Genomic DNA, 14841 nt, shown 5'->3' with positions numbered 1-14841 from the left:
TATTTTTGCAAACATCATATTTTTTTGCAACTTGGTATTAGTTTTAACATTGACTTATGTTTATTATGATAATTATATCACACTTCCGTCCTCTTACTAGTCTTAGAAATGACTTGATAAAATTTAAATACACAGAACACTGGATTATATTAGTCTTGGGCTTTTTTTGGAAGCCATCCTCTGCCTTCACGTAAACCTGTCAGAGATTATTGTTATTTCATTTGGTCCTTAGGAGACAACTTCTCAACATTTGATACTAAACAAGTAGGCAGTAAATCAAATTCATGTTCATTATGATATTGTCACTTTTCTGTCTTCTTAGGAATGTTTAGCTATAGGTTGAACACTGTTGATATTACCGGACATTACGCCTCATGACAATCTGTTCTTCAACATCCCTCTCATAAAATCATTTGATCATTTGTGGTTACAAAGGATGGATACAATAGTCTAATATAATATTACCAAAATCATTTCTTTGCTCACCTTGTAATACTTGGCCAACAGGTTGGCCAAATTGCTCCCCTTTTGAGAGGCTGAAGAATCATGGCTGAAAGCAATCTGTGCAAACAATACATAATGATTATTATCTCTGATTATAACACGTCTTTTATATATTACAGAAGTGATTCTTGACTTTGAAAGTCCCCACAAACAGAATGAAATATTGTACATGTTAGACTTAAGTAGGTAAGGTAAACTTATGTGGTAATTGTGCTATACATCAAACCTTGTATAGATAATGGGCATATAATTAATTTCTCTGACAAAGAAGATCTCTAGATCAAGAAAATCGTCATGACATCTTAATATATTTGCAAGACTGATTATGGAGCAACTTTTGTAGTATACCCTTACATGTACGTTCATTAACTTGTTGTGACACTTCCAGACTTATTATTCATGTACAATGTACTTTCATTGACTTGGCAAAGGAAGGTTACATTTTAGTGTGCGTGCGTGTACATTGTGTGTGTGTGTCTGTGAACACGATAACTAAAAAATGGCTGGATAGATTGTCTTGATATTTGGTATGTGGGTAAGTGTTCATACATGTATGACCTCGAGATGATTAGATTTTGAGCCCCTTTTGCGACTTCTTATTGTACTGTGGCGGAACTTGAGTGTGTTCTGGACATGCTATGGTCGTGATTTTTCAGTTTTTGATACTAGTGGCTCTTTTCTGAATAAATCGTTGTGAGACAACAGATAAAACAATCAGTTAAACGTTGCCAATCAAACGTTGCTATTGTCAACAACAGCATTTCTGTATCAAAGTTGAACTGCAATTTCCAACAAAAGTAATTGGACTTACCCAAATTTTCGACTGTTCAACTCCTCATTAAGGAAATTGTAGTTAACTTTGATACAGAATGATTTCTACCAACACAGATGAACTTTCAAGTGAACAGCATCTCTGCTTAAAGCTACACTTACCTTGAGCACATCACCCAATTTGGAGACTCCAGCAGCTTTGTTACCGAACACCACACTGGTGCCGGTGTTGGTGGTGGCATAGGCAACTACCTTGTCAAGAACATCCAGCAAGATGGGCGCTGTCTCAAAGGTGATCTGCAGCTCAGCAAACAGCTCATAGATGTAACTTGAGATGTCACATTGAGAGAAAATAAACAAAGATTAAAGTTGCAAAGCTCACACTATTGGTAATATATAATTATAAGTGCTATAATTAGTAATATAAATGTGGATATGTTTTAATGGTTTCTATCATAGATTTTAGCTTATTTACAAACTTTTTATAATGGAAAAGACTTCGTGGATTAGCTGATTGTGCTTACAGAGATTTTGTCAGAACACCATAATTCAGACTCAGTAAGTCTTCTTCAGACTCAGTATGTCTTCTAGTTTGTTCAAAGATTGAATTAAATAATCATATAATAACAACTTAGTCTTGCTTCCTACCGATAACTACAATTATAGCAAGATGTTTTTAAATTGTTTCTTTCTTTCTTTCTTTCTTTCTGGTTTTAACAAAATACCACTTCATAAATCTACATGAACATGTATAAATCATGTACCTTCCTGGTCTGGTTAGCCCTGTCCCATTGGCAGGTAACGGAAGAGAGTCAATTTTCTTCTCCAATTCTAACAGCATACCTACAAGGAAAGAAATGTTCAGTATTAAAGTCATACAGTCATGCAGTATTTACCATCTCAGTGCCATTGATGTGTAAGGTATAACGCTCAACTGTTTTGAACTAATATTTATTACGTCTATATGTACAAGGCTTTTCAGTGTGTCTGTCTGTCTGTCTCTCTGTTCGGGTTTCATTGTATCCATGCTATATATGACTTGTCTAACCACAGAGTGACAGGAAGTGAAGGGCAAAAGGTCAGACTTGCAGGAGTGACAGTAAGTATAGGTCAGAGGTGATGGAACAAGTCAACCATTAGCTCACAGCTGACAGACATTCCAGGTCATAAGGTCAATGGATGAGGCGACTTATTCACAGGGAGGTATTGTTTTTGGTCTGTTTGATTTTAACAAAGTCATGTATTTTCCAAATGCTAGTCATGTTCACTGTTACAGTAAAGTGACAGAAAGTGCATGTCAATCGACATAATTGTAATATGAATCAAAAGCTTAGCTGCATAATCAATACTTCAAGAAGTAAAGGAAGATTACAGCAACATGTAGCTTGCAGTAATGTCACAGTTTTCAATACCTACAGAAAGCTACAACAGTTATTATATCATCAATCAATGTCATGTACGTGTATCTTATGACAGTATCTGACTCACTTTTCAACTTGATCAGTTCAGTAGCACTGAAGTCAGGTGCTGTGAATAGAACAGATTACTAGATCAATCTTTCTTTGTACTATTAGTTATAATCATTATTACCTTTGTTGGTAATATGAACTTTAGGGATCGTGTCTCAAAAAACATTAGGATGACAGCCAAGTACATCAATGTAACTTCTTTGAGCAAATGTTAATATGTTCATCATCATAATCTATCGGCCTGTATCAGCAGGGACCACACAAGAAGTACATATCTCACTCCACATTGCTCTATCAAGCATCAAGACGGTGTTAGTATTCAATTCCAGTGTCTCTAACTAAAATGTCAGACTTAAAGTTTAATTGAATGATTATGATCATATTCCATCATTGACATCAACTACTACTTTTCCAACATTCTCTGCATGAAGTTCATACATCTACGTTTGGGAAAATGAGGGATACAAATGTTAGAAATGTATCCGATACAAAACTTAAACTCAGCAGTGACCTTTTACTTTCAATCAGTCAAATATGTACAACATGGCGTACACACACAGACACAGTCGATGAAGCAGTCATATTTCTGCCCGGTTGATAGAGGATCCCACATACACGCACATGTATATTTTGCCTGAAAATATCTACACTCAGCCTGTAATATCTAACTAGGCTTGTGACCTGGGAACAATGGCCGATTCGTAGGAATAGTGCGAGGATAGACTCGTCGGCGGATTGATTTCCGTGCGCGTGCTGTGTGACAGGGGCTAATAACAGCTCTTACAGACATCCCTTGGATAGGATGTTAAGTGGACTCATCAGGTCTTGTTTAAGGAGAGCGACCCCTCGAGCACGTAAAAGAACCCACCACACTTATCAAAAAGAGTAGGGGACCTGTGTGAGTGGATATCAACTAAATCTATCCGGATATGCAGCTTGTACTCTTCAGTACAAACCTTGTGTGTTACGCCTTGAAGCACAAAGAAACTCACGTGTTGATGATTCTGTTTGAAACTTCTCGTTCAGCACTTCGATCTCAGCCACCGACTTGTGGAGGTTGTCCAGCTCCTCTACACAGGAGGCCAGGTCGTAGGACGTCAGGTCAAAGGACGACGATTCCTCACACATTTTCTCCTGTAACATGGTGGTAGGTAATGGAGGGATCGATCCAACAAGTGGATGTTGCTGTCTTACAAGCTACAAGATACATTTATGATAATATAGTCGGTGCAATACAGGACTGGTACGATATCATCAAATATATATCACCGATAAGTTTATTTATGAAAAGTGTCTTCAATAGTGTTTGTACATGTTCCAAGTTTATAGTCAAAACAATACTGTAGCTTAAAAAAAACAACTATTTGCAGTATCATGATTTCAACAGCAAAAAAAAAAAGAATGTATAAACATTTTAAGATTTACAGTAATTATGGATTTGGTACCAAAAGTTTCAAAATCACAAAACAACAGCATAACACAGCAAGGAGATAAGTGTTGCATGTAACATTACAATATACTTTTGATCCTAGAAGTTGGGGAGACCAGAACAACTCACCAAGTTGTGGGCTTCATCAAACACAATGATGTGACTCTTAAGGTCTATGCCGTGGGCCTTCCGCGACTGCAGTGAGGATAAAACTTCTGTTACACACGGGAGCCATACATATGTCTACAAACGTCCATTTGTTCTGCGTTATGTACTACATTGTGCGTGCGTGTCATCATTTCTTGTACGGCTGCACTTTGCCATCACAAACCACCAGACGGTGAGGACCATTATCCCCGTCTCATGATCAGGCCAACATGCTCCCCGCCCTAATGGTCTATGCAATAGATGAGCCTAACAGTAATGGTCTGCAAGGCATACACATGTATGTGATTAACTGAAGAACATGGGCCATTTACGTGTATCAGGGCTCAAGCTTCATTTTTGGGAACAGGTGCACTGGTGCACCTATACTAAAAATTTAGCTGCTCGAACTTCCTTTTTGGAAACAGGTGCACAGGGTGATTACTAAGATTAAGGTGCACAGAAATAATTTTGGGTTTCCAACATAAAAAAATAAAGAAGCAAAACCTTATCCCAAACCCTACTGCTACTCTTAGGCCACAGCAAGTAAATTTTATGGATGACATCAGCGCGCTCATTAATTTTCGCCTGATTTCGAAATAAAAAACAAGAAATTTCATTGCCCTCCGACGGTGGTCAACATGCCAAAAATTAGCAAATATGTCGTAAACGTTGACAGGCTAAGGTGTTTCATTGCATATGAATACCCAGTGTTGTTCCTGCTCATGATGGTATGACAAGCTGTTTTCTGCGTTTGTTCTAGTTAATTGAGCTGTATACACATCTTCAACAACAGTTTAATGTTGACAGTCTAACTCTAAGGTGTTTCATTGCATATGAATACCCAGTGTAGTTCCTGCCCATGATGGTATAATAACAAGCTGTTTTCTGCATTTGTTCTAGCAAGGAAATTATATAAATAATGGGGGGGGGGGGGTTCTAATTAATTGAGCTGTATACACAAGGTGTTTCATCGCATATGAATACCCAGTGTAGTTGGTTCAGATGATGGTACAACAAGCTCTTTTCTGCATTTGTTGTAGTTAGTCTATTGAGATGTATACACAAGGACATGTTTACTGTTGAATCAAGGAGGTTTTTTATCATATATGAAACCTCATTGGTTGAATACAGGAATAAAAGACCTGTTGGTCATGATATCATATTTCGTCGCCTCAACTCTTGTTTAACAAGATTTATGATCTCAAAATTTGAAAATATAGGAATCTTGTTTTGTTTTGCCCGCCTTGTTTTTTTTTCGCCCTATCTCATTAATTTTGGAGTCTGCGGAGGATGTCATCCATAAAATTTACTTGCTGTGGCCTTATGAACTTCTACAAGAAACTTCAAATTCTTTTTAACAAGTAATACATGATCATGAAGTACAACAAAGATTGCATTGCTTTTTCTGATACTTTTCATATTTAAAGAATACTCTGCCTACTACATGTACACTATTGTACAATATTACCCTATAGCCTATAAAAATATCTAGGTGTACTGCAGGTGCACCCACAGTCAAAATCAGGTGCACAGCTCCAATTTGCACAGCAGTGTCGTGAGCCCTGTATGAAAAACAGTCATCATGAGGTTTTATCTTACATCGTAGTCAAGACGCTCTCATCGTAATGCTGACAATGCTGTCTCTCAGTGATTTACATTTTCTACCCACGGTTGTCCCAGTTCACCCAGCTGGAAATGGGCACTGGTTGTCCCATACGGGGGGTTAAACTGCGGTGGATTACTGCCCCATCCATTGATGGGTCTTCTGATCTCAGTTACTGCACGCCAGAGAGCATGGGATAGGCTCTGGCCATATAAGGCTATGCCTCATGCCTGGGCAGAATGGCCTCTAAAATGTGTTGTAAACGTCACCATAAGAGCCTTGGTCCACTTTGAGTAAATAACATACCAAATTGGATGTAAAATAGTAAAACACTCTATGCAGTCACTCTATATGCAGACCTTTTGCAATTTTTTTTGCTCACTATAGATGCATTGAGCTTCAATGATGTATAGGAAGTACAAGAACTTTTGTCTGGCTTATACTGTTCACGACTTTTAATTTGTAAGTCTGCACATGTGGTAATTTTTCAGCCCAGCAGTATAACTGGCTGTAGAAATTCTGCCAGCACATTCATTACCTACATGTAATTCAAGCTCGAAATACGGTACCTTATGTACGATATAGCTAAATGACCATGAAAATGTACCTCACATAGGGCAATCACTACATACCAAATGTGGACAGATTACCCATAAAATAGGTTGGTTTTCGCAAAGAGATTCTGAAAGCACAGTGTCGCAGTCAAGCTAGCAGTTTCAACAAGGGCCACCCCTTGCATACAAAGTATGTAATAAAGGTTGTTACGTGTTGAGAAAAAGGCATATATTTTTCAGAGGAAGATTGTAAAAATTGTATGCTGCAGTCCAAAGGGGCAGACGTGTGCCAAGAATGATAAATTCCTACGACTGCCGTCTTACTGTCATCAGATTCTGATAAATGGGGACTAAGGTATTGATCCAATGATGATGTCAATCTGCGCTCCCTTGCCTGCAAACTAATCCGTCTGGTGGAAGCAGAGACTGTCTCAAAATGGTGCTCTACGGGGCTTGTCTGTATTCTACATGTAGTACTGTAAATGCAGAAATGTTCGTGGTAGTTTTATGTTCGCTGTTTTTAAGGTGAACTCTTAACCGCGAACTTAAAACCACTGCGAAAAGCCGTTCCATTGTGCGACTGTAGCGCTAATATTGTTTCAAATGCGACCTCAAAACCACTGCGAACACTCCATCTCCTCCCTACTGCGAAATTAAAACCCTGCGAACGTTTCTGCCTTTACAGTATTTGTAAGGCCCCCTTTCTACTATACGGCCATCGCTGAGGCACCGTTGGGCAACCATAATGTAGAACTACTAGAAGTCCTTGATTTAAGCAAAATCACCCAGAGAAAAGAGAAGGAACACCATAAATTTGAATTCATTTGGTTCAAATATGTTCAAGATCAGTGGAGAAGGGATGCATACTTTATTTTTTAGTTTTAGATTTATTTAGTTTTTTTCATTTTACGTTTCAACTCAAATTTGTCCACAGCTAGCCCCAAATCAGGAAATGCATTGATTTCTTTAATTGGGATAAATACATTAGTGGAGCATTATACAGTTCGTAATAGATCAGTCTATATCATCTATGGATTACAAATAAAAACACTGGCGGGTACCTTTGGATCCAGTAGATAGTTGTAAGGCATGAAGATGATGTCGGCAGACGTCTTCAGCTCACGTGCCATGAAATAGGGGCAGACCCTGCATAAAACATCTGCAAATCAGTCTACATGAAACAACGAAAACGTATACTGCAATTCTTTCACTGTAACTTTATGTTCACTGTTTTCACGGACACCTCTGTACCGTGAACTTATCATCACCGTGAAAAACCTGTTGTAATAATATATATGACTCCTTCACATAATTATCCGTTCTGTAAATCACTTGGCACCACCGTGAAGTTCAGTTAAAATGTCCAGTTTCCTTACACCATGAAATTTTGCTACCGTAAAGATAAAGTGAATTACAGTTTATCTATTAAACAGATGCAGGGCTGTCTCAAGCTCGAGATTTTTTTCTCCGTCCCTCTCATTGTTTCAGAGCCACAATTGTAATTATCTTTGTTTAATCTGTAATTTTAAGCCCAGAAAAATACATTTTCATCAATTTCATGTCTTAGAGTTCTCATTTCTTGGGCGGACAGGGTGACAATTTTCCATCCCAACAAGCAACTTTCTGTCCTGGACGGAGGGACGGGTCCTGGAGACAGCTCTGAACAGATGCAAAGAGGGGACTGTTGATTCTTCCGTCAATAATAGTTCTGGAATCTTATTTATTTTGGCAGATGATGTTGAAGGAGTTGAGATGGAGGGAGTACAATTTAATTGAATAGGATAATTCCTGACCTCTGCTTAAGAAAAATGGGATCATCAACTTCATTGTGTAAAAAAAATACACTCTTAAGCAATTACATATACATTAGGTTTGCTTTAGTCAATACCTGAATCCTTTTTTGTCAAACTAGATAAATCAATTGATGAGGAAAGATATAGTCATTTCAAACAGCTAAATATTAATGTTAAGAGGAAGTTGGTGATTTTTCAGTCAACAAAAGTTGTGATTTTTTTCTAAAGCAAAGGAGGTGCTTACTAAGGAAAACGGCAATTGTAAGAATCATTCTAAACAATTACATTCAATTTGGTTTTTCTTTGGTCAATACTCGAAATGCTTGCATGTCAAACTAGATAACTCAATTGAGATGAGGATTTATCAGTTCCTTTGAACCATTGTGTGAGCAGTAATAGGACTGAGTGCAAGATTCCCACAGAAGCTTAGGCCAAACCATGCAGGCCAAAAGTGATCAATCATTCTGCATCTTCTAGTTTTACCAAAGTATTAAACTAGACTCAGTCTAATGTTTCAGGATTAAGTTTCAGGATTTAATGTTAACAAGACAATAAGTGTGAATCCCAAAGAAAAGACAACAACAGAGCTATGAATTCAGAATTTATCAAAAGGTATCAAATATAATAATGGTACATTTTGAAGATCCCTCAAGATATCAGATCCTTGCATGTACGTATCACAGAACATTGTGATAAATGTTACGTAGCACATACAATGTATGCATGTATCTTACTCAGATTAATACATAACAGATATCGATTGAAGCTGAAAATTGTAATTATATCTCATCCCTCATCAGTCAATATCTCCAATAATTTCCAAGAAAACTGCTGAATCAAAAATGATGGAATCAGAGAAAATTACGGTCCATTACCCTAGGGATGTATCAAAATTTGACTGGATTTTAGGTAAAAGAATCCAGACGTTTCTTTATATAAATACTACTGACATCGACAGGCACAATAAGCATGTTAGATTTAAGATTCAGAGACAGTGCAGGCTCATAAAACAGGTTACCTCTTGTGTGAGGGTTGCACCAGCTTTCTCTTAGGCCATTACTCTTAACTTGGTGAAATGACAATCTATTCATAAACCTTTCTCATGTAATTTAATGTACATTTTCATTCTATGAATCATAATTTTTTTCATATCACAGATTTGAAGAAATCCCCTTTATAATATTGCTAGGAAAATACATCTTTAGCATCATTATCTAAAAGTAAAACGTTGTAATCAAAGAGAGTTTACTTACTTGTGCTTTTTGCCTGCTTTGACCAAGTCCTCAATGTCTAGAGGAGCCTCTGTGAACTCTTTCTCACTTTTCTTTTCTGAAGAAAGAAATTCATGGTAAAGAGCAAAGCTTAACAATCCAAGCCATTGTTATCATAAAAAATACCTGCCTGTGTTATTTTCTCTGCAAAGAGTCAAATATCTATCTTAAGTAAAGTGTAATAGAAAAGAATAATAATGCAAACTTACCATCTAAGTTGTTGTAAAAGGCACAGAGTCGAGATGATGTCTTTGCCTTGCACATGTGAACCTGTGGAATGGGGACAGAAAAGTTTCACATATATTGTTCTGTACTTTGTAGCTGTGTGTGCATGTGTCGGTGTGTGTGTATTATGTTTTCCTTGTAGGTCTTATGTGTGTCATACAGCCTCCCCAACAAAGAAGGACAACGACTTGGAAATTATTTGTGTAGCAAGCAACATACCCCGGTCCCAAGGACAGTGTGTTCAGTACCAAGGACAGTGTGCTCAGTACCATAGACTGTGTTCAGTACCAAGGACAATGTGTTCTGTACCATAGACTGTATGTTCAGTACCAAGGACAATGTGTTCTGTACCATAGACTGTATGTTCAGTAACAAGGACAGTGTGTTTAGTGCCAAGGATTGTGTGTTCAGGACTAATGATAGCATGTTTAGTACCAAGGACAGTGTGTTCAGTACCATAGACTGTATGTTCAGTACAAAGCTGGAGAGAATTCAAAGAAGAGCCTGCCGCATCATCCCCTGCAGAGACTACCCTGGATATGCGGAGGCACTGGCCCAGCTGGGTCTCACCACCCTGTCTGAAAGGCGCGAGAGACTTTGTTTGAAGTTTGGCAGATCTCTGCTAGGTTCCCAATTTGAACACTGGCTACCGAGTAGAAGATCCGAAATCTCGGGTAGATGCACACGTAATGGGCACAAACTGAACATTCCTAGGGCAAATACACTGAGATTCAGTAACTCACCGATACCGTTTCTCACGAAACTGCTTAACCAGTATGGTTACTGAATCTTGGTGTGTTTGCCTTGGGAGTGTTCAGTACAGTAACCAGTTACTAGTAACGTTATATTTTTTCTGCACCAGATTTGCGAATGTTGCTAATTTTGTTGGAGAAACAATATTGTCTTGAAAGTGTTTTATGTACCGAATTTATATATGAATATGATTATATGTACGCCGACAGCAGTTTAAAATTGTGAACGTACTGTACATTGGTCTTTTAATTCAGTGTATGTAAACTGCGAAAAGCCAATAAAATACATTTTACATCTTTTACATTTTACATCAAATAATAGTTTGTTCAGTCCCAAGGACAGTGTGTTTAGTGCCAAGGATTGTGTGTTCAGGACTAATGATAGCATGTTCAGTACCAAGGACAGTGTGTTCAGTACCATAGACTGTATGTTCAGTACAAATAATAGTTTGTTCAGTACCAAGCTCAGTCAGTGTGTTCAGGACTAATGACAGTGTTTTAGTACCATAGACAGCTGTGTGACATAATTTACAACACCTAAAACTGGGCTACGGAACATATATGATATACTAATTGTTATATAAATCAGCATTATACATCTGCATTATATATGCACAATGTTCACTTGCATGTATACATGTGCTGGTACATGCAGCATACTATGCCATGACTGCTATTAATTTTTATCGTAACTTTGCTCACAGCACACGTGACATACACATCCATAGAATCCATAATGTTGATCCGCTTCACATAGCAACATGTTTTCTATTCAAAGCATGAATTTATTGTAGTCAGCCATATTCAGCTTGCAACTTTGCAAACAGTCTACCCGCCTTGAGGCTTAAAATGATATATGTCCATTTCTTGGTATTTGATAGATATTATCATATTTCAAAGACATTACCACTCATAGTAGTGTCTTGTAAGTGGGCCAGAGCCAACAAATCAACAGTCAACAACACAATTCAATGTCAGTCATAATTTTAGTCTACTTTTTCGTGTTGACTGTGGTATAGTCTGAGTGAATTGTGGCAACAAACACCATTAAATTTCTGGCACATACCAGAAATGTTAAGGATAATTGGTCACTCAATAACTAAATCCCTTAAACTCTTGCAGTGATTGAAAAAAATACAGCTGTTTAAATGGCTTATACTCCTTAAATTTTTTAACAAGTATGCACTATTATGACATTTCCTGCTGCTAGTGACATTTCAACTGCCAACAGAATTGTGCAGCTACTATAAATTTCCCTTCAGAACGGCGCCTGTGTGATACTGATAAGGAGACGAACGTGGCACGGACCATGGTCGGGACTATTAATGTCTCTCCTGACCTGTTACAAGACCACTTGGCCAATCCCTGTGTTCCATTCATGTATAATAAACTGAGGCGGCTGTAAATTTTCCAAAATCCTAAAACTCCTGTATGAGCTTCTACTGGGAAGGGACAACTTTTACTAAGGCTGAATGATCCTAAAACACCTGCTTGAACAAATCTCTCATTATTTTTTATGTCCTTTTCATAATGATACTTTTATAGTTACCCTGGGGGCTCTTGAAAGCAAGCTCAATATTCTTTTTCCGTCATCCCAATTCCAATTGATATGGTGGAAAAATCCTTAAAATACTTTTTTTCTGTCATCATTTCCGTCATTGTTCAATTTCCCGGCCAGTGCTTTGGCATGATTTATTCAAATTTCTCCTATATTTTCATTTATTTAGCCGTTTATTCATTTGTTTATTTATTTATATATATCTACTAACCTTTGCAGAGTTGTTGTTCTGTTCCTGTACCTCAGGATGAATACACAGCTGTTCTCTGGACCCAAGAATGCACACTTTCAGGTTGCTAAGCAAAACAAAAAGAAATAAAAGAAACAAGGATCTGTTAATGTTAAACTTTTTCCTTTTTTCAAAACATTGACGGCCCGCCTCAGTAAAAGACTGAAAAGCGGCGGAGATGAGTGAGTGAGTGAGTTTTTTGACAGTGTTTGTACTAGTATGTGTAAGAACAGAAATGTCAACAAAATCCATCCAGAGCTTACATTCTGTATTTATTATGCTGATGCATCAAACTGTATCTTTGCCACATACAACGTATATGAAGAATTAAAAGAAACACAGACAGACAGACAGGTAGACAGGGCCACACCAACAACAATGCCTCCTTGTTCACAGAGGTAAATTTTACAAATTAAAGCAGTGCATCCTAAGAACTTTATAGATGACTACTAGGCTTCATGATCTATTACTGCCCACCTGTAGGAAGTGTTCTTCAGTTCAGCCACTGCCTGAGACAGCTGGGAGTGGGTGCGGGAGGCATAGATTATCTTAGGTATCTCCATAAAGGGACCGGCTAGAAATGGGAAAATAAGAAATGATTATTTCAAATGAATGATTTAACTGTAAGCAGGTATTGCCTATAACAGTGACTTTGTGCAATTTACGAATTGTAACTGGCATTTATGTGACTTGCTTGCAATTGCTCAAGCAGAAATTGTTTGAAAAGAAAAATTGAAACCAGTGCCCACATTCTAATAGATTCAATTATTCATTGCCGAATGATATTGTTCTATTGGTCTGTAAATCTTGGCTGTCAGCTGTATATATTGAAAACTTCTGATGAGAAAATGTTCTAAAATTACATTCCACTTCCACATGCATCCTCCTACCTACAAAAATAGCATCCTTTAAGACAATTGCCCAAATCTTTAACGACCAATCTTCCTTGGTCCATGCGGATCTGATTAAAGTTGATCCCCAGGCCTCCAGATATGTTGTGCAGAGCCATTATTGACTTGTGATTCATATCGCCAACGTTACGGCCAAATTACAGCACGCAAGCTGGGTCAGCAGCCAACATTGTAAATAGTGCAGGGTCTAGACACTGCGATACATCACCTATGTGTACGTTGTACTGCACTCCTTACCAGCGATATTGATGGGGAATTATGCACATGTCGATGTGAATCCTGCGGTCAGCAGATATCTAATAATAGCTATATCAAGACCACCGTAAAAATGGCTGTTCTGTCTTTTGCCTCCTACCTCCGGATCCCCTATTGCTTCAACAGCAAACATAAAACCACCGGGAACACTCCATTTTCTCCCTATCGTGAAATGAAATCTCTGCAACATCCATTTACAGTACTGTAAATGCATTCAAGTTCGTGTGGTTTTAATTTCGCGCGGTTTCAATTTCGCGCTAAGGCAAAAAATGAAGCGTTCGTTAAGTTTGCGGCAGCGCAATAGCCACATACTGCTACAGTACTGAATAAAAATGTTCGCGGTGGTTTTAAGTGGTTTAAAACCGCAAACATAAAACTACAGAGAACATTTCTGCATTTACAGTATATTGTCAAAAGTAAAATAGTTAATTTTCCTACCAGCTTGTTCAGTGTTTCCCCATCCAGCTGCCCCTCCCAACTGATTGGCCAGCGTTTCGCCGTAGGCGGACTGTCCATCCTCGTCTTTCGTGAATTGTTGCTTAAGTCCTTCAAACTGCATCTTGGCCACATATGCTGAGCGCCAGGCAAGGGTGGCGCAGAGGAGGCACAGGGTCTTCCCTGTTCCTGTGGGACTCTCCAAAACTCCATTGGTGCCCTGAGGAAATGATACAACAATTTTTCTTTACATAAAAAAAGGACAGGGACTTTCGCAAGGTCTTCTAGTTCTACAACTATACATACAAACAAGTGGATAGAAATGAATTAACCTACGCACAAGTAAATGAATAAATCAACATGTTGAGTTCAAAGTATTATAGTATACTAATAGTTCTAAGGTCTAAACATTCTTTATTATGCATTTGTATATATCTATATGTGTTAAGTACACAGTACTAGGGTTATCCTCTTCTAGAATGTAATTGAATCTATCTAAAGGATTGAATGTACCAAATTCTGTTGAGAAAGCAAAAAGAAAGTTGAGCATAATTCATGGAGGACTACCTTGGTATAAATGTACTGACTTTCATCTTACCAGTAGGTGATTCAACTTGTGTTTTTCTTTATCATCTGCAACTTAAAATCTACAAATTTATTATCTACTATAATTTAGTCTGTATTTGACACTCTGGTATATGTTCATAAAGTTAGATGAATGACACATACAGACTAATAAAAAGTATTGTGAAAATTGACAATAGCCTTAAATTAAGCTTTATGTATGTTTTATTGGAGGTAAAAAAAAGTACTAGTATTCTTATTCCATTTTAGCATACATGTACCATTCTTTCCTAAGTATCATATAATAAGACTCTATATTTATATTTCCTTGGGGTACTAATTTCAGATTCCTTGAGCTTCGAACTTTAATC

At 37.7% G+C, this 14841-nt stretch overlaps 1 protein-coding gene across 1 annotated transcript in view; it reads right to left on the bottom strand.

Moving 5' to 3' along the window:
* LOC136428857 (regulator of telomere elongation helicase 1-like) overlaps positions 1–14841 on the bottom strand; it is a 50277-nt gene that overhangs the window by 33962 nt on the left and 1474 nt on the right. The window contains exons 2-13 of the mRNA XM_066418659.1: positions 13910–14126; positions 12783–12879; positions 12288–12372; positions 9751–9811; positions 9524–9599; positions 7539–7623; positions 4303–4368; positions 3737–3878; positions 2764–2802; positions 2040–2118; positions 1438–1603; positions 487–561 (exon numbers count right to left, since the gene is read on the bottom strand). Coding sequence (XP_066274756.1) covers positions 487–561; positions 1438–1603; positions 2040–2118; positions 2764–2802; positions 3737–3878; positions 4303–4368; positions 7539–7623; positions 9524–9599; positions 9751–9811; positions 12288–12372; positions 12783–12879; positions 13910–14126 — 1188 coding nt within the window. The remainder of the gene's footprint in view (positions 1–486; positions 562–1437; positions 1604–2039; positions 2119–2763; positions 2803–3736; positions 3879–4302; positions 4369–7538; positions 7624–9523; positions 9600–9750; positions 9812–12287; positions 12373–12782; positions 12880–13909; positions 14127–14841) is intronic.

Source organism: Branchiostoma lanceolatum, chromosome 2 (genome assembly GCF_035083965.1).
Source record: "Branchiostoma lanceolatum isolate klBraLanc5 chromosome 2, klBraLanc5.hap2, whole genome shotgun sequence".
NCBI lineage: Eukaryota > Metazoa > Chordata > Leptocardii > Amphioxiformes > Branchiostomatidae > Branchiostoma > Branchiostoma lanceolatum.
This window is presented reverse-complemented; position numbering and strand designations above follow the sequence as displayed.